General features: G+C 43.9%; 1 protein-coding gene across 6 annotated transcripts in view; it reads left to right on the top strand.

Moving 5' to 3' along the window:
* The first annotated feature begins 9,804 nt into the window (after positions 1–9,804).
* Reps1 (RALBP1 associated Eps domain containing 1) overlaps positions 9,805–21,054 on the top strand; it is a 75,585-nt gene continuing 64,335 nt past the window's right edge. The window contains exon 1 of one of the 6 annotated variants that reach the window (XM_031380499.1): positions 9,805–10,424. In XM_031380499.1, the coding sequence (XP_031236359.1) occupies positions 10,272–10,424 (153 nt within the window). In that variant the 5' untranslated portion in view covers positions 9,805–10,271. The remainder of the gene's footprint in view (positions 10,425–21,054) is intronic. The other 5 variants (XM_031380498.1, XM_031380500.1, XM_031380501.1 and 2 more) reach the window with 5 other exon arrangements.

Raw genomic sequence — 21,054 nt, forward strand, 5'->3', positions numbered from 1 at the left:
AAGCTGAGCTGTCTAGAAGCAGCAGAAACCAACCAAGCTGCCTGGATAAAAGGCTCGCACCAATATTGTTCTCAAGCCGAAGAACACACTCCAGCCTACTGAGTTATGTGCAAGGGGTACAATCTGTTCCAGGATTCCATGGTTGAGTCACTTCTGTTCCTGAAAAGAATCCCTTAACCATATTCTGGTTAAGTGACCCCAATAAGACTATTGTTTCACCTAGTCGGATTCAGACAGTGCTGTTACTTTGATCTGTATTTCCCTATCTAGGGTGAGTAGATAGATGTGTGTTCATGTCATCCCAGGAATATGGCCATACAACATACACTGTGATATGACTGTCCCCCCACCCCGAAAAATGTAATTTAGAAAATAATACAACAAGTGACTACAGTACAAAGAGAACAGTAGTGGAGAAAGGGTAACTTCTTGCCCCCTGGTGCACAGGATGACTGATTTCTGCCCAGTGCTAAAGCTCTCTCAGAGACTCATGCAGTTATCCAAAGGTCATCGAGCAGAAGGCCTTTGATCTATGGAGCATCAGCTGACATCATGAGAGTTGTACAGGCAGCTATTGCTCTTGCCAGGACCTGTCCCTAACTGCTTCTCCTATCTCACCATCATTGGGATGGCCCCGCCAGCCTGGAGTGTGTGTCAAGGGTCCAAGGATCTGACAGCCCCGGGGACTTTTAGCTCAGTGTCTGCTGTTGATATAGTCTCTTACTTGCTACCTGCCTGTCTTGTTTACCCTTCTGGAAATTTCATCCTTCATCTACTCCACTGTCCTGCCCCGACTCTGCCCTTTTACCTGAGCAGCTGGGCTCGGCTCTGTTGCTTTGCTTTCAGACCTATAGCCCAGTATCAGCCTGATGCAGCAGCAGCAGAGCTTCTCCAGAGGAATTAATTTGTTTATGTAACATTCAGTCCTGCAATGCTGTGATAATAATTACAGTAATAAGTCTAAGGAGTTGTGAGCAGGAACTCAATAAGTGAATGTAGAAGTGTGTCACTAACTTAGGCTAGGTTCCCGGGAAACAAATCCTGAGACAGCAATCTTGGAAATGGGAAGTTTCTTGATTGTTAGGAACAACAGCAACAAGAAAGCCAAGAAAGCACAGAACCAGACAGAGGGAAAGCTGCAATGCAGAAGTGGACAACGTCTCCATTAACCCTGAGATCTCTGGAGCTGAGGTGGCACTTCAAAATTGCTAAACAAGATGGCCCCGGGTGGCACACACCTTGAATCCCAGCACCTAGGAGGCAGACGGATGCAGGCAGATCTCTGTGAGTTTGAGGTCAGCTTGGTCTACACAGCTTGGTCTAGTTCAGTCAGGGCTATGTAGAGACACTCTGTATCAATCAACTGATTGATCCAGCCCAATGTCCCAAAACTATTCAGGGACTCTTAGGCTCCTAAGCCCTCTGAATAGTTACTGAGTCAGCTGTCTTGGACTTGTAAGTGAGGCAGCTCCCTTATCGGAAGGGCAATTTCTCAGGAATTCCTGGACAATTCCACCCTGAAAGTTTTCCTCCCTGAAGCTAAAAGTATAAGTGTCTGCTGCCCCAGACTGGGGTGGTAGGAGTAGTGTGTCCCAGCAGTCACAAGAGTGCATGCTTTGGTCAATCAAGTCCACTCATTTCCTGTATTTAATTTATATGGGAACTCAGGACCCATTGATTCTCCTTTCTTGCATGCTTGCTTTCAGTTCATCCCCCTTTCTTTTTGTCACAATATCTCCCTACACAATCCTAGGTTGCTCTTAAATAAGCCAATCCTCCTACTTCACTTCCCAAATGCTAGAATTACTGTCCCATGACCCAATGTGTGGTTAGCAGTATCCACTCCCAATCTCCAGCCTTACCTCCACCCAGTGTGAGGATGAAACCTGGAGCTCCATGTATGCCACACAAGTGTTCTACCATTGAGCTACCCAGTCTCCTTTAATTCTGCCTGGAAAACTTGACAAAAGGAAGAGTAGCAGAATGAACTTGATCTGCCCACATCACAGTTCATCTCAAGGCCATTTCTGTTGCTTAGTGTCTCTTGTTCAGGCACCTTGCATCTCACTTGAGACTTCCCATGTCCTCAAGACCCACACTTTTGCCATGACAGGTCTCAGGCCATCCTGAGATTGGATCCAAATGGAGAGGAAAGGGTTTATTCAGCTTACACTTCCACATTGCTGTTCATCACCAAAGGAAGTCAGGACTGGAACTCACACAGGGCAGGAACTTAGAGCTGATGCAGAGGCCATGGAGGGGTGCTACTTACTGGATGGCTTTCCCTGGCCTGCTTTCTTATAGAAACTCAGGGATGGCACCCACAATGGGCTGGGCCCTCCCCTATTGATCACTAATTGAGAAAATGCTTTACAGCTGGATCTCATGGAGGCATTTCCTCAACTCAGGCTCCTTCCTCTCTGAAGTGTGAAGCTTGTGTGAAGTTGACACAAAACCAACCAGTACAATACATTCACTGATCCATGTGGAGGGACGGTAAGACAGACTTTATTCAGGAACATCATGATGGCCATAGGAGATCTATACAAAGGAATTTCACAGTAGAGGAGAGAGATTTACCTAATTCCCAACTATCTCATGTGCCCATAAGAATTGGTAGTGTTAGAGCAGGTTCAGTAAGTGGAAGAGATACTTAGTGGGGATCTTATAGCTAAGTCGACCTACTAAGATTCTTGTTGAAAGATGGTAGAGGAGAAAGAGCTATATGAGAGATGCCAGGGCTTCCTGTTAATGGACTTAGCAGAAGTCTTGTGAAGACTGAATTTTATATAGGAATGCACAGATGAGACTAAGGCACATTTCTGGAGATGGATTAAGTTTGGCCAAGCAAAATGTCATTTTAGGGGCACTTACGGACAATCTACTGGATCACTTGGGTGAGAGAGAGGTCCATTGCCTCCTGCTCAACTTTCAAAAGTAAGTGCTATATCCTCCTGGTGAGTAAGTTCAATTCCCCTTCAGGACATTGATTCTTTTGTTCACTACTAATCTCTTAGTACAAAGAGCCCTAACTGACTGAGAGGCATTTATAGCTGGAAATTGAGTGTGGCCATAGTACACCCCCCTCTGAAACCACAACCTCCCATTTCTGTGATTGGGGACAAGAAGGGATGCTGAGGCTAAAATGAAGACCAACCTTCCATTTCTAGCTTCTTCCTCTCATAGAGGAGGTTTTACTGCAGTGTGTGTGTGTGTGTGTGTGTGTGTGTGTGTGTGTGTGTGTTGATAACATAATATCTGGTCATTAACTTAGGGTATACCCTGTGTTTTGCAGCGTATCATATGCAAGTAGATATATGTCTGTCCCTTCAAAGGCCATTCTATGACTCTCTCAAGTCAACAGCTTTCAGAGGTGTGGCTTGTGAGGGAGCTAACAAATCTCTTGTTCTGAAGTGAGATTACTCCAGATTGGTATCAGGCTACTAGTCCTGATATTGATGCTACTCAGGCTCTGTGGGCAAGAATGTCCACATGTAACAGATTTAATTCTGGTAAAGTAAATCACTTTTGTCACCCCAATGATTGGCTGATGCTCCATCAGCAGAAGCTCACTCCAAGTTTCTGTGGCTGTAAGGTTAGAGATTTGGCCTTGTTAAGTGGACGCACATGGTCTGGGGCCTATTATAGCCACAACAGTCATATAGTTCCTTAAGACAATGTGTCACGTCCTGGTTGCTGGTTGGAATGCTGTCTTGATTCAACTGGCCAGGTTACTTTGTCTAAGTGGTCATCTTGTGCCTAACTCGTAGTAGGTGTTTCCTGATAAATATTCACACATAGTAACCTTTCTACAGGCTTCATCATGTGCTTTTCCCACTCCTGTCTTCCCCAATCTTAAATTTTCTCCTTCCAAGTTCCCAGCCTCCCCACCAAGCCAACATCATTGCCCATGGGTTTAATGTTTGTCATCATCTTGAATCCATTTCTTTCACACCAAGCAAAAGACCAGGTAAACACACCAAACTCTCACCCATACAGTTCTAGTCCTCAAAAGTCCTTAAAGCTGCCCTTAATTTGGGCTTAGCTCAAAACTTATTCCTGTTTCAATTTAAATGTAATCTTCTTCTCCCATAGGGCACTGTTTAGGGAGGTTGTAAAACCTATAGGTTGGGAGGAAGTAGGTTGAAGAGAGGCAGGCCTAGAGGTGACAGCTAGCCTCACTTACAGCTAGAATTACCTCTGAGGCCAGCTGCTGAGATGTGGGTAGTCCACACTGTAAGCTTCCCACTGCCATTCACGGAGCTGCCCACCACATGCATACCTTCCCTATCAAGATGGTCAGGGTCAGGGTCAGGGCTAGGGCTAGGGTTATGGTTATGGTTATGGTTATGGTTATGGTTATGGTTATGGTTATGGTTATGGTTAGGGTTAAGGTTAAGGTTAGAGGGTTAGGGTTAGGATTAGAGGGTTAGGGTTAGGGCTAGGGTTAGGATTAGGGTTAGCATAGGGTTAGAGCTAGGGCTAGGGCTAGGGCTAGGGCTAGGGCTAGAGTTAGGGTTTGAGTTAGGCGTAGGGCTAGGGTAGGGTTAGTGTTAGGGTTAGGGTTACCGTTAGTATTAGGGTTAGGGTTTTGGTTAGAGGGTTAGGGCTAGGGCTATGGTTAGTGTAGGGTAGGGTTAGGGTTACTTGAACGTTGCTCAAATAAATTATTCTTCCTATATGATGTTTCTGTCAGAGCTTTGGTCACTGCACTGTGAATGTGATTAAATAACTGTGTTTATTGAATACAAAGACATGCCATTAGGTGTCATGCTTCATATCCTCCATCTGGAAGCCTCACACTTGAAGGTAGATGCAGGAAGATCAGAAAGATCATCCTTATCTACAGGAGAGCTGGTTTCAGCATAAATACATACACCCTCACCAGACCTTGTGGATGGGGCGGAGAAAACAATTCATGAACTGTAAATCATGAACTACATGCTTGATAATGAACTTATATCAAGTATGAAGAACTTGGGCTAGAGAGATGGCTCAGTGGTTAAGAGCACTGTCTGCTCTTCCATAGGTCTGGGTTCAGTTTCCAGCAACCACATGGAGGCTCATAGCCTCTGGCCTCTACTGGCACAGGCACACACACACACACACACACACACACACACACACACACACACACACACACACACAGATAGATTAAACAGCTAAATATTAAAAAAAAGGAAACTATTTTTTTTTTTTTTTGGTGTTGTGAGACAGGGTTTTTCTGTGTATTCCTGACTGTCCTGGAAGTCACTCTGTAGACCAGGCTGGCCTCGAACTCAGAGATCCGCCTGCCTCTGCCTCCCAAGTGCTGAGATTAAAGGCATGCACCACCACTGCCTGGCTAAAAGGAAACTTTTTAAATGTTGGCTTTCACCAAAAGCAGAACAGACATTCTGGTATCAAGGAAATATATGAAAATCTGCCTATCATCATTAGAAAAGTGCAGGTTTTTACTCCCAGTGAGACAACACTATTCACCCATTAGGCAGCTTTATGATTAATTACTCATGAGGATTTAAGAAAATACTTTCATTTCATATACGTTTCTTGTGGGAATGAAACGTAATATTGCTGTTTCTAAAAAACATTGGGAAATTCTTTGTAAACAAACACGACCCCACTCAGATATTTCATTGAAAAAGAATACCAGGAGAAAAAAAATGATTAGAGATTTCCAGTTAAAAAAGAGTCTAAACATTTTCTAGCAGTAACCAACTGTTTGATCTTGCTCCAAAACAGCATTTGAAAATCTGTTTTGACATAATATAGACCATCTGTTTAAAATGGCTTTCGGATGATGTCACCAAAAATTGATATGCCTAGAAATGCACAGGAAAGAAATTAGGCTGGACTTCAAAGGGGTCACGTGGTAAGTTGTAGAAGTTGCATTTCTTTCCGTTCATGTCTTGAAATATCAGTGAAGGATACAGAGAAAAGCCTCACTTCCTTGTGAAGCTTAGAAGTTAAGCCTTCCATCACCCAGCGCACCCAGGGGATGCACGGTGGCCTACCATCACCCAGCGCACCGGGGATGCGTGTGGGGGCAGGGAGAGCAGGGGTTCTCCTTTTTGATGATGTCCTCATCCTTCTGAGTGCTCTTCTCACTTCATCACAGTGTTCCTTACAGAGCAGTGTTGCCCAGGATACCTGAATCCTAGCCTGTGGGTCAGTCGCAGCAGTTGGTGGCAACTGAAGCTATTCAGGTGCTTCTTGGCAAACGGAGTGAACTGTGTTGCTTTTCTTTGAGATTCATGCTATTGCTGTTTTTATTTTTAGATTTATTTTTAATTTACACACATGTGTGTGTATGTCTGTGTGGATGTGGGTGTCTGGAAGCTAGAGGTATTATTATTTCCTCTGGAACCAGAGTTACAGGTGGTTGTGAACCGCCCAACATGAGTGCTGGGACTCCAGCTCAGGCCCTCTACAAGAGTGTGTGTGACTTCAACTGTGGAGCCGTCTCTTCAGCCTCATTAGTGTCTTTTTTTCTTTTTTTTTTTTTGGTTTTTTCGAGACAGGGTTTTTCTGTATAGACCTGGCTGTCCTGGAACTCACTCTGTAGACCAGGCTGGCCTCGAACTCAGAGATTCGCCTGCCTCTGCCTCCCAAGTGCTGGGATTAAAGGTGTGCGCCACCACCGCCTAGTCATTAGTGTCTTTTTTAACTTTAAAAACAAAAACCAAAAAACCCTTTTTCAGACAGGGTCTTTCTGTCTGAAAGGCTGGCTTCAAACTTGTGATCTTCATGCCTCAGCCTCCCTCCCCACTGTTGGGACTGTGAGAATGTACCACCACCTGGTCTGGCCCTCATCTGGGCCTATGTTGTCAATAAAAAGTGTCCTGTTTCAGGGCCTGTTGTATTTTAGGAAAGCTTTACAGGCAAAATAGCCACAGACAGAGAACTTCCCACTCTATATAAAGCTCATGTTGTGGCTAATTTAGTGTGAGTAATTGGCAATAGGTAACAGAAAGGACAATGGAAGAAGGAAATGGTGGTGGGAGGCAATGTCTGATCACAAGGCCCCTAGACTCTGTGATCCCCAAAAAGAAAAGCTTGCAGCTCACTTTACACTGGGACAATCTGATCCAAGTACAGGTGTCTGTTGGTTTACTTGTTCCTGACAGGGTCTCACTACATAGACCAGACTGGGATTGAACTCACAATCCTTTCTTTCCCTGGGATTATATGTGTATACACCATACCTGGCTTCCAAAGTATAACTTTGACTTTTATATCATGCATATGAATGTTTTTGACTGTGCGGATCCCAGGAGCTGGCTTTAAGGATACTGTGAGAGGCTGTATATGTGCTGGGAATGGAATGTGGGTCCTGTGCAAATGCAGATAATTTTGAACCCACTAACTGTGCTGGAACTTAGAGACTCTGAGGACTATAAGGAACAGGTTTATTTGAGGAATGGCCAGGGAGGAGAAAAGGACAGATTATGAACTGAGAGGGACATTTCAGAGCTTAGCTTGTACTAAGCGATCTTGCAATTGCTTTAGATTTTAAGAGAGGCACAGGGCTGGAGTTTACTGAAGTTAAGGATGTGAAGCTAGGATGTTAGAGTCCAGGACACTCAGCCCATCAATACTAAACTTCATTTGATCACTTATGATTGAGGTACACCGGTATGTGGACATGCCTTGCAAGTGTGGTAACGAAGAAGTGAAGCGCTTCCTACTGAACACAGACCGAGTGGCTCACAGGACTTAAGAAAGGATACTGGTTTTAGAGCTGATGAATTTAGGTTTAGGTTTAGAATCCTGCATCGAGATATTTAGTATCATGGAACTTACAAGTTGCTAATACCATTTTTGTCTCAGTATCCCAATTTTTCAAAAAAGGAAAATACTTGTAAAGCTTATTGCACAGGGTTGTTGTCATCCATGTGGTAATCAGTATAAAATTTTAGAAAAATTCTTGGGTCATAATAATACTCAGTAATTATTAGTCATGAATATATACAGAAATTCATGTTTCGATGTCAGCTTAGACATGCAATAAAGAAAAAGAATCCAGATTAAGAGGATCAAGCACAGAACAACAGCTGGAGATCAGGTGTAAGAGGAATTGTTCTCCAAGACGGGCGACCTTGGAACAGGAGAATAAACGATATGGATGTCTGTGTGAGGCTTCAGACAGAAACAAAGGCCTAGGGCAAGACAGAGCTGCTAGGCCATGGGAAAGGGACCAGTGTCAACAGGAATCAATCCCTACCTCATCGAACCTATCTTTAAAAAATGCACACACACACACACACACACACACACACACACACAAATCTGCAATTGTGAGGACGAATTATAAGAAGTATTAAGCATTACATGAAGTCGAGTAATGTGAAAATGCCACAAGATGGCATCTATAAAGACTTATATAAAGAGCTTCACAGGAGCTCATGCAGACTTAGCCTTCAAATGAGGCATTTGGTGCCAGAGTTCCCGCTTCTGTTTTCTGGACGGTTTGAGATAGGGTCTCACATGGTTTAGATAAGCCTTCAGTGTTCTATGAAGTTGAACATGACCTTGATCCTCCTGTCCTCTACCTCCCAAACGCTGGGATTATAGGGGAGCACCCCCTACACACACACACACACACACACACACACACACACACACACGGCATATGCAGGGCTGGGAATAGAATCCAGGGCGTTGTGCACACAAAGGCTCGCACAAATGAGCTCTATCCCAAACCCTCTATGGCTGTTCATTCTTACAATGATGCCCTCTTAATGGGCTCTATGTAACCGAAAATAGAAAACAAACTTGAAAAGCCTTCTGTGAAGTCTTCCTTGGCTCCTGTTTCTGAAATACTTCATATTTAATGCTGACAAGATAGCGGACTGGCTGGTGATAGTATCCCATCACTAGGAAAGCAAAGGCAGGGGATCAAGAGTTCAAGTCCAGCCTGACTTCATAGAGTTTCAGAAAAGAAATACTTTTAAAAGATTAAAGACTCGTTAAGGGTTTGTGGACTCCTGAGATAGATGCAGATTAAGACAGCATTTTTTTTTTCACAGAAAGGAAGGGATCATGAGCAACAGGAGACCCTGGAGTTGGCTGAAGGCCTTCACAGGTTTATAGAGTGGATGGCATAAATCAACAGTATTTGGTTCCCAGTAACAACAACAACAACAAAAAAGACTTTGACCTCTCTCTCTCTCTCTCTCTCTCTCTCTCTCTCTCTCTCTCTCTCTCTCTCTCTCTCTCTCTCTCTCTCTCTCTCTCTCTCTCTCTCTCTCTCCCTCCCTCCCTCCCTCCTTCCCTCCCTCCCTCTCTCTCTTTCTTTCTATTTTTTCAAACTTGGTTTTATAGAAGACCCGTCTTGGGGCTAGAGCCTCTCACTGTCTCTGTCTCTCTGTCTCTCTCTGTCTCTCTCTGTCTCTCTCTGTCTCCCTCCCTCCCTCCCTCCCTCCCTCCCTCTCTCTCTCTCTCTTTTTTCAAACTTGGTTTTATAGAAGACCCGGCTTTGGGGCTAGAGTTCAGCCTCGGTTTAAGCGTCCACACCTGAGCAAGCTTCCCAGCCTCAGTTGACAGCGTAAAGCGACGCACTTCTCGGTAAGTGCAAATGGGTAGGAAATGCTGCCTGCCTCAGGCTGCCGCACACAAGCCGGCAGTCCGACCCGAACCCTCCCCGTCGCTGGCCGACCCTTGCCTGGGGTCCTCGCCTCGCCTCGCCGCTCCGCGGGGCTCCGGCCAGCAGGGGGCGCTGCGGCCCGCTCTCCCGGGAGCGGCCAAGCCAGCCCGGTGGGTGTTTCTCTCTCACTCTCTCTCTCTCTCGCTCTCTCTCTCTCTCTCTCTCTCTTTCTCCCTCTCCCTCTCCCTCTCGCGCTCTCTCCTCCCGGCCTCACATCCGGGTCTGGAGCGCGGCCGCGGCTGTCAGTGCCGGGCCGGGGCGCAGTCAATGGCGGCCGAGGGAGGCGGAGCGGCGGCCACGCGCAGCCCAGAGCCCCCGAAACTTTAGACTTCGGAAGCCCCACAACTTCTCGGACGGGGGCGGGGGTGTGCGTGGGCGGAAGGGGAAGCCGAGGCGGGAAGCCCGAGGGACGCGAGCCCCGAGCCGCCGCCTCCTTTCCGCACGCCGAGCCTGCGGCCGCGCGGAGCCGCGCAGAGCCGCCGCCGCCGGCAGCCCCGGGCCGCACGAGCTCGCGGCCCCGCGGGGAGGCCGTGCCGCGCGCAGCGTCCCGCCGGCCGCCCCGGGTCGCGGGGCCGGCGCCCGGGTGGTGCATGCGGGGCGGGGCGGCCGCCGGGCCGAGGCGAAGATGGAAGGCTTGACGCTGAGCGACGCCGAGCAGAAATACTACTCGGATCTCTTCTCCTACTGCGACATCGAGAGCACCAAGAAGGTGGTGGTCAACGGGCGAGTGCTCGAGCTGTTCCGGGCCGCGCAGCTGCCCAACGACGTGGTCCTCCAGGTAGGTACCGCGGCGTCCCCGGCCGCGCGGGCCTTGGGCAGCGGCAGCGGGAGCAGGAGGAGTGGGAGTGGGCGACGGCGACGTTTCCAGAAGGGCAGGTTCCCTCGGGGACTCGCCGGGGGCCGGCCGAGGCCGCAGGTGCGGGTGCTCCGGGACTCCTGCAGGGGGAGGGGGTCGCCCTGCCGGGTGGGGGCGGGAGTCTGCGGAGCCTTAGCCTGCATCCCTCGGTCAGCCTGTGCCCCGCCAGAGCAACTTCCCGGGGAGGCTCTCGGGTGGTGTGTGAATCCTAGCTTCTGCTTGTGGATGCCTACATTCACGTAGCTCTTGGGCTCCCGCACAATAGGAAAGTTACGAGTTATAGGCAGGCAAAATGCCATATGAATTTTTTTTTTGAGTGAGCCGAGCAGACTCGATGATGAAGTGAGTTTTGTTAAGCTTAAGGTATCCAAGAAGCAGGTTGTTTTTTGTTTGTTTGTTTGTTTTTTAATTTAAGGAAGCTGTGTTCTTTGGGGAGACTAAGAAATTTGAACTTCTGGCTAATACTTGGCGTGTAGATAGATGTGAAAAGAACTTGTTCGTAGAATGGGTGGCCGGTGTACCGTGGACCATGTCTTCTCGTGGGCTTTCCGTGAATAGTTGGTGGAGCTTGTGGATTCGGTTGGGGATATATTGAACAGCTGGAATCGGAAGGTGGATATTCTCCTCAATCTGTAGCTCTGCCCCGTAGCAGCAAGCACAGTTAGTTTAAACCTTCTTTGTCGTCTATTTTACAGGAGACTTAGCAGAAGTGCTAATAATTTGTGATGAGCATTAACGCTACTGTTTAATGATTCATAGCTGCTATAGAAAGAACCTGTTTAAATTGCATGGGAGAAAGGAACCGGTTTAAGTTTTCATCCTAATACTGATCCCAAGCCGGTTATCTGAATCTCCAAACACATGGACATGGAAGTGGATATAATGTAGTAGAAGCAAAGGTTTTATTTTACTTTGTTTTGAGACAGCTTCTTGCTTTATATCCCAGACTTGCCCTGAACTCAGGGTCCTGTTGCTCCCTCAACTGCTCAAGTGCTGGGATGGGGTGCTAGGCCAAGAGTCTCCAGGCTCTTACTGTAGTCTCCTGTTCAATAGAAATGTGACTCTGGGCCAGCACTCTGCCTCCTCAACATCGAGTTCTTGGAGGCCCATCTTAGAGCGAAAGTCAGTTTTTCTTCTTACAAAACCCCTTGTGATATAAAAATTTCTACACACTCTTTGGGTATAGAAAATACCCGAGTGCCTACTGTGGTTTAGGGAATGGGTTCTTTCTCTCTTTGTTTTTGTTTTACATTGTCTTCTTTTAAACCTGGGGTGTGGTGGGGAAAGGTGAGTGTTTTAGGTGCCAGTGAAGGATAAGTCTCAGTTCTGTGCTGCTGAAAGGGCAACAGAGTGACTGTTTTAGGCTTTTGAAGCTATTCAGATTCTGTGTGGATTCACTGTTTTTGTTTTCATGCCCCCTCTTACAATGCAGAAACCAGGTTTAGCTTGGGTTCACACAAAACAGCCCATAAGTTTGCTGGTGGATTAAATGATGTGGTAGGCTAGTGTCTAAAGAAGTTGGTACAAAACCTACAAGTTCTGGTCAAAACGTACTCATTTATCACGGAAATAAACCTGGCCTCAAGGACTTAAAATCAAGGAGAAGCCCCCCATATTCTGTTTTAGCTTATGTCTTTGGGGTTCAGAGTTGACAGAAAATGATTTTGTCATTCTAATGGTACACAAGACTTTAGGGTGTTTAAACATATTGTTGTTTAGGGCATAGAAATTAGCATTCACTAACCTCCAACTGAGATATGTTCAATTGAATACAACTTATATTTTACTCAATTGTATTGGCATTTGAAAATAACTTTCTATTGTCTTTGTGCATAAATAGCTTAAATAGCTTAAATATTTGGGATTCAATTACATGTTGGAAGTCGTAGGAATTCCCTGAACCAAGACTTTCACCGTAATATGTTCAGGTTGAGTATACCTGATCAAGATATCTGTAATACTCCTAAATTGAAAACTTTGAGGGCCAAAATAACACAAATGGAAAATTTCATATTATGAAACTTTCTTGTTCAGAATTATCATTTTTTTTTAATTTACTTTCAAACTCTGGGACTATGGTGCATATGAGATGTAAAGAGATCTCCTTAAACTTGGATCCCACCCTCAAGATATCTCATTCAGTATACACAAAGCATCCAAAATCGGGGTGGGGGTGTTGAAATTCAGAACACTTTAGTTTCAAGCATTGCTGATAAAGGATAGCCAACCTGTACTGAATAGCAGTCTGGAATCTTGAAGGCAGCTTAGTTAAAATTTGGCCTAAGACATAGAAATGTGAGACAGAAGGGGAATGTGGATTTAGTTTCTCTTATGGGAGTTTGAGATTTTCTGAAAACAGCCTTCCATGGCTTTCAGTGAGAAGCATTTGAGGTAACTCAAACATAGCAGAGATCTGTTCCCTTTGTTGAGCTAGATATTGGAGGGAGTCAACAGAAGCACAAGGTGCTCTGAGGGCTTTGTAAATTACAGGATCATTCAGGTGTAAAGAAAAATGTACCTGGGAGAGGTGCATTGTGTTCACAAGCACAAAGGAGATAAAAACAGGACACGGTTCAGATGGACTTGGGATGGGGAGGGAAAGATGGGCTTCCAGGCAGGGAAAAATATGACCAAAGTGGACCACCTCCAAGCATTTTCAAGGACTAGTAGATAGTAAGATTTTTTTTACCTAAACTAAAATATGTTTGGCGATAATAAAACAGAGTTAGGAAGAGGTCCTGTTACTAAAGGCAGGAGATTTCATACATACTTCAGTAGGCAGCAGTGGAGAAAGATTGGAAAGTTTTGGCTTTGAGTGGTAGAGAGCATAGAGGATAGGGAGGGAGGCTCTTACAGAGGTCTGGCATGGGTGCTGGGGTGAGGGACACCCAAACCAGATGACAACCCTAGAATGGAACATAAGGGTAGGCGTCCTTCTGAAGAGCAGCTGGGGTCCTTCCTACTTTCCTGTGTGACGTGCCTTGTGGGACAGTGCATGATTGAGTCCAGATGAGCAAGTCTTGCTCAACTGTGAAGGGTGTTTGAAAGAAGTGATTCGGAAAAGCAGTACCCTAGGAGGCTTTTGTCAGTGATGGAGCGGAGATCGGTTATCCTGTATCTGTATCAAAGATAGGAAATGGTGAGGGACTGGGCCAGTAACACAAAGCATGGGGTCATGGAGCTGGTGACATGGTTCCGTGGGTAAGGTATCTGCTGCCAAGCCTAATGGCTTGCTTGATCCCCAGGACCCACATGATGGAAAGGGAAGAACTGACTCCCTTAAGTTATCCTCTGACCTCCGGAGACCAGTTATGACATATGCCTCACAACTGCCCATACATTACCTTTTAAATAATAAAATATTTATGAACAGCAAGAAACAGAGTGAGAGTGGACAGTATATGGGGAGTGGTTTATACTCTCCAGTTTTGTCAATGTCTAAAGATACTCTGAGTTGTTATAAAATGGGGGAGGGAATGGTTTTGCTGGCATGTAGTGGATAAACACTAGAGATACTGTTTAGTAACCTAGAGTGCATGGGATAGCCTGTATAACAACTGTCTGGCTCAAAATGCCTGTGTTGTTGAGATTTGAGACCTGGCCTGGACTCTGACAGAAGACAGGAAACGACTAGAGTTACAGGTGTTATTCTCAAGGCAACCTTGGTTAAGTGTGGCCTATTTGGCATAATTTGGATGGGAGAGATGGTGGCAAGGATTCTTGGACATCACTCCAATTAGAAGAGGGGCAGGACGGGGCCTGACTCCAGGCCTTTGGGATGTTGCTCACCTTCATCAAGGAAACAGGCTTTTTATTTATGGTGAAAGTTGGGTCTGTTCACATGTTGGTGGTCTCTTCCTCATGTATATCGAGGACAGGGAGCAGACTGTTCTACATACATATTAGGACCTTGATTGGTCCAGTATTTTTCAACATTTGTTAATAAAAGTCACGAGAGAGGGCTGAGTCATCTGTAGAAATGAGGGTAGAGAACAAAGGACAGAGGACCTGGAGCTGAAGGAGGAAGGAGCTGGCATCGAGTGCCCAGTGGGCTCACAGGGCCTGGAGCTGAAGGAGAAAGGAGCTGGCATGGAGTGCCCAGTGGGCTCAGAGGGCCTGGAGCTGAAGGAGAAAGGAGCTGGCGTGGAGTGCCCAATGGGCTCATGTTACCAGGCTAGTCGTTCTCATGCAGGAGCTCATGTGATCCCTGCATAGCCCTGTGAAGTGGGCATCATTCCTATCAACGAGGAACTTGGAGGCAGCCATGTTAAGTAATGGTAAATGTCCTTCCCTTGAAGCTGGTTCTTCACTGGAGTCAAGGCATTCAGACTTGGATTTGCTTGCTTCCCAGTTATATGTAGTCTTGTTCTTTTGAATAGTGAAGAGTTTAATTTATAATGATGTCTCAAAACAGTCACTTCAGAGAGAGGTAGATTCTTGTGGTTGCTTTCCTGGGTACCAACTGACACAGTTTTATATTATTCTGTCACACATCTTAAGGGCTATCATTACACTTGTTAGTATTTGTTACTTTAAAAATATATATATTTATCTTGTGTATACAAGTGTTCTATTAGTAGCATACGTGTTTGTGTACCATGAGCATTCCTGGTGTCCATAGAGGTGAGGAGAGTATGTCAAATCCGGACTGGCTCCCCGAACCCCCAGGGAACTTGAGTTAGACACTGTTGTGAACCACTATACAGGGCCTCTGGAAGAACAACCAGTGCTCTTGACCACCGAGCACTCTCTCTAGCTCCTGAGTGTTTGCTTCTTGACACAGGGACTCCCTTTGCAGCTGAGGCTGACCTGGGATAGCAGAGAAAACCTATTTAGGGGTAAAGGTTTTGTTGTTGAAGATAGTGTCAATAGACCAGGAGGAGGAGATAAATAGTTTGTGACATTTTGTCCCAGAGTAGGAATGGAAGATCTGACCTATAGTAAGTAATTATCAATTTTTTCATCTGTTGAAGATTTTCAGTGTTATAGCTTTAAAATTAACTTTTACAGAAGCAATTTATTTTTCAAAGAATAAGAAAAGAATATATTATTTACCACATTAATCAGTATATTTTCTTAGCTTTCACTTTAACAAAAAACGAGACCTCATCTTTATCTGGGAAATGTCAAAACCTACACAGACCTGAATGTGTGATTTTGTGATAAAGCTTTGGAGTACCAACTGTCCTTTTATTGAAGTTTGCCCGCAGTGCGCCCTTTTGACGAACCTAAAAAGCTTTAGATCCGTGTGTTGAGCAATAGCTGGTAGAATATTTGAGTAAGATACATAAACTTAATGGGAGGAGAGCAACACAATGAAATATAAACCAGTTTTCTCTTGAAACTTGCTTGAGTTAGTTACAAAATCTGTTAACTAGTAAAATGTCTGAAGTGGAACTGTAGCCTTATTTATGCATTAGATATTAGAACTATAACCTTATTTTTGCATCAGATATTAGAAACTTAATAAAATGTCAGTTTGATACTCTCAAGTCATTGGATTTTTTTTGTAATTTCTGAGTCACTATCTAAAGAACAAAAATACACACTTGAGTTAGACATTTTCAATGCACTGTTGATGAAAGAAGTCACAGCTGGCATCTTCATACAGTGTCATGCTTACTTTGGGAATTCATGTCATGCTAGTTGGCGCCTTGCCTTCATGTCCAGCATTTTAATGTTTGAGAACTTACTGCAAGCATTGTGACAGAGTAGAAAAGACATTAGAAGCAAAACACTAAACCGAAGCTGGCCTCAGCCAGTTTTGTGACCTTGACAGTCAGTTCACCTGAATCACCACCCTTAAGTGGCTGGGTTGGGTTTTCTGGATTTCTAATTGAAATGATTGCCTTTTTTCACGTGGCTACTCTGTCCAGCCATACCCGTAAGAACCTGTTGTGTGTGCTGCCTCACTGTTCTAACACTTGAGTTGGTTTCTTTGCATTCTGTGAGTGATTTAAGGAGGAAAACCTAAGCCTGTACTGCTGTGATGACAAATAGAAGACTGTATGAGTTCTTCAAGAAGTCTGGCCAGTGAGTGTTTAAAATGAGAAAATGCAGCCTGGCTTCCAGTCTTTGTCCTTTCATAGGCTGCATGTTCTGCTTGTTCCTTTGTTTGGTGGCTTGAAAGAGAATTACCCCCTTAGGCTCATGTGTCTCAATACTTGGTTCCCAGTTGGTAGAACTGTTTGGGAAGGATTAGGAGAGATGACCTTTTTGGAGGAGATGTGTCACTGGAAATGAGCTTTGAGGTTTCAGAAGACCCTTTGCCTAGTGTCTCTCTCTGCCTCCTTGTGGATCAAGATGTGAACTCTCCCTTACCCCTGTGCATGCCATTGCTCTGCAGTCATGAACATAACCCTTTGAAACAGCCCAATTCAAGGCTTCCTTTTGGAAGTGGCCTTGGTCATGGTGTTTTAATCACAGCAAGGGACAAGTAACCAGGACACTGTAACAGGTCTCTCTTCAGTCAGTCCTTCCCTGTTTACCTCTGTAGAAGAAATTTGTCTGGTAGAAGCTAATCACCTACCATATTTCTTTTAGATTGGTAAATTACAGGACTTGGGCTTTTAAAAAAATTATACATCTCTTTTCTGTTTCATTTCAAGAATTATCATATATTTAATTTGAAGTGTTTTGTTAAAGGACAAAGTCAGATTTTGTTAGTGTATTTTTTGAGTTGTTGAATCCTTTGGGATTCTGTGGGACACATTGGCCATCTGCTTAGAAAACATAGTTAGGCAACATTTTACATTTAGTTTGATACTGCTGGCCTATCCTAGCCTGGTAAAGCTCAAGAGGTTCCCTAGTTTGCACAATCCTATGGTGTGAAATACTAAAGTGGCATCTTTCTCAAATCAATTTTTTTTTAATTTTTTATTTTTTTATTTATCCATTAATTCAAGATTTATTAAATACTCCAGACCATATGGTAAATGTAAAATTTTGGCTATCCATAGCCCCTTATTTTTTTTTATTCTTTAAAATTTATAAAATATTATAACAATAAAAATGAGTATTATAAAAGTTGTTTGATATAAAATAACAATCAATTTAACAGTCTTATGTAGATGTTGTCTACTGAAATACTGAAAATACATACATTTTTCTCAATATAAATTTTAAATAACTCCAAACATATTAACTGTATATTTTAAAATAATATACCACTACTAGTATTTTTTAATGAACATATATATAAAGTCTTTTTGTTTGTTTGTCTGTTTTGTATTTAGAAGAGCTTAAAATCTTTGCTTTTACTGTGGTACAAGCCCAAAAGAAGAACAATTTTTAGACACTGATTTCATTGTAATAAGGCTGTACTTGAATAACCCTCACATCACCAAAGGATTTTACTTCCATCTTAGCTAAGCTGAGAGTTGACGGTGTTGCTGTGCCAAGGAATGAATTGTAGGCCCGATTTTTGGATACATGCTCCCTGCTGTGGTCAAAGCTATTTGACTTGAGTGAGTGACTTTATTCTTAGCCCGCAGAGAACAGGTTACATTCATTTAAGAAATGGTCTGTGTATTAAGATGGTCTATCCATAAAGTCATTCACCAACTGTTTCCATGAACAATGGTTCTGCTTGGAGGGTGGCACAGACATTAGGTGAGGGTAAGAATCTGGTTCATTGGCTGTGATAATTTGGAAAAGCATTCATCTCAGAAAGAGGGAGACTTATAATGTCCTCTTCTTCAAACTTGATAAAAGAGTTACAAATGTCAAGCAAAGCATTCAGTCTCACTCTTTGTTGTTCTCTTACAAGCCACCTCCCAAGTTAATTATCTACCTTTCTTTTGGCTGTATAAATACTTTTGAAATATGTAAGCTGTTCTGAAAACCATAGTATAGTGTAAAAACATGAAATAAACAATACTACTAATAGAGAGACTGAGATAGGAGAAGCAAGATTTAAAGACCATTATGTGGTACACAGCAAGACACTGTCACGTACACACAAGCTGAAAGTGTATACGGATTGTACAATATTGGACCTATTTCTCCAATTACCAAATTAGAGAGACCATTGGATGACAACCAATAAATTTCTAATTCCTCATATTTTTGGATTTCAATCAATTAGGATATGTTGGTAATATTAATTTTCATATTAAGAGATATGAAGAAAAAGTAATTGTTACTTCATATTGTTTTTGTTAGAGGTGGAATTAGGTTTGTGTGGGTTTGTTGAAAGATTACTTTCTTGCTTCTTCTAGGGTGTAGTTTTGCTCCTTATATTGGTGTTTTTCATCTATTATCCTTTGTAGGGCAGGATTTCTGGAAAGATATTGTGTAAATTTGGTTTTGTCATGGAATATCTTGTTTTCTCCATCTATGGTAATTGAGAGTTTTGCTGGTATTTGTGTTCTCGTAGTGTCTGTATGATATCTGCCCAGGATCTTCTAGCTTTCATAGTCTCTGGTAAGAAGTCTGGTGTAATTCTGATAGGCCTGCCTTTATATGTTACTTGACCTTTTTCCCTTACTGCTTTTAAAGTTCTTTCTTTGTTTAGTGCATTTGGTGTTTTGATTATTATGTGACAGGAGGAATTTCTTTTCTGGTCCAGTCTATTTGGTGTTCTGTAGGCTTCTTGTATGTTCATGGGCATCTCTTTTTTTAGGTTAGGGAAGTTTTCTTCTATAATTTTGTTGAAGATATTTACTGGCCCATTACCTTGGGAGTCTTCACTTTCTTCTATACCTATTTATTATCCTTAGGTTTGGTCTTCTCATTGCATCGTGGATTTCCTAGATGTTTTGGGTTAGGGGCTTTTTGCTTTTTGCATTTCCTTTGACTGTTGTGTCAATGTTTTCTATGGTGTCTTCTGCCCCTGAGATTCTTTCTTCTATCTCTTGTATTCTGTTGGTGGTGCTTGCATCTATGACTCCTGATTTCTTTGCTAGGTTTTGTATCTCCAGGGTTGTCTCTCTTTCTGATTTCTTTATTGTTTCTATTTCCATTTTTAGATTCTGGATGGTTTTGTTCATTTTCTTCACCTGTTTGATTGTGTTTTCCTATAGTTCTTTAAGGGAATTTTTGTGCTTTCTCTTGAAGGGCTTCTAGCTGTTTACCTGTGTTCTCCTGTCTTTCTTTCTTCCTTTCTTTCTTTCTTTCTTTCTTTCTTTCTTTCTTTCTTTCTTTCTTTTTTTTAAGATTTTATTTATGTGTGTGAGTACACTGTAGCTGTACAGATGGTAGTGAGCCATCATGTATGTGGCTACTGGGAATTGAACTCAGGACTTCTGCCGCCCCGCTCGCTCCGCCCCACTTGCTCCAGCGTAATTGACTGTAACTGTCTTCAGATGCACCAGAAGAGGGCGTCAGATCTCATTACGGGTGGTTGTGAGCCACCATGTGGTTGCTGGGATCCAAACTCAGGACCTTAGGAAGAGCAGTCAGTGCTCTTACCCGCTGAGCCATCTCAACAGCCCTCTCCTGTATTTCTTTGAAGGAGTTATTTATGTCTTTCTTAAAGTCCTGTATCATCATCATGATAAGTGATTTTATATCTGAATCTTGCATTTCCGGTGTGATGGTGTGGCCAGGACTTGCTATGGTGGGAGAACTGGGTTCTGATGATGCCAAGTAACCTTGGTTTGTGTTGCTTATTTTCTTACGCTTGCCTCCCCACCATCTGGTTATCTCTAGTGCTACCTGCCCTTGCTAAATCTGATTGGAGCCTGTCCTTCCTGTGATCCTGGTTGTGTCAGAACTCCTCAGAGTCAAGTCTCTGTGAACCTGTGATTCTGGGATCCTGTGATCCTGGGCTTATTAGAGCGCCTGGGAGTGGAGCTTCCTCCTGGTGTTGTGGGACTGGCTGCAGAGTTTGCACCCAAGGTCTGCTCAGGGTACTGGCCCAGACAGACTGGAAGGAACCCGAGCCACTGGGCTGTCAGAGTTCCTGTGTGCTTGAGTCCTGCTGGTCCCAGTTACTCCCAGTGTTGGGACAGATGTTGTGTCCTCCTCACCTCTGATCCTTGGCGTGTTAGAGTGCCTGGGAGTGGAGCTTCCTCTAAGGGTTGTGGGACTGGCTGCTGAGTTTGCGCCCAGGGTCTGCTCAGGGCACTGACTCAGACAGACTGGAAGGAGCCAGTCTCAAATCAATTTTATATAGTATTTCCTTGTGGTCACTATCTACTGCCATAGCTTTAATGGAGTGGTGAAAGATCTCTGCCACAGTGTGTTTTATCTAGTAATATTGAAAGGAACTGTGTGCACACAGAGCACCATTGGTAAGAAGGCAGTGAATGGGAACACATCTCAGCGAAGGTGTGGGCAGACAGTGATCGGAATGGGGCGCCAGTGAGGCCGCCTAACAAGGGAACTATGTGACCGATCTGAAGCTATGACAAGATTATGTGTTTAAGATGAGAAGCTGGAGCATTAATGGACAAAAGAGGAATAAGGAAGGGGCCAGTTACTCTAGGAAGTTGGGATTTTAATGGGAATCTATAAATTTTTATTCAGAGGGGTAACATCTAAATTCTATTTTTAAAGATCACTCATAACTTTTAAAAAAGATTTATTTATCATATACATATATATGTGT

Source organism: Mastomys coucha, unplaced genomic scaffold (genome assembly GCF_008632895.1).
Source record: "Mastomys coucha isolate ucsf_1 unplaced genomic scaffold, UCSF_Mcou_1 pScaffold2, whole genome shotgun sequence".
NCBI classification, from domain to species: domain Eukaryota; kingdom Metazoa; phylum Chordata; class Mammalia; order Rodentia; family Muridae; genus Mastomys; species Mastomys coucha.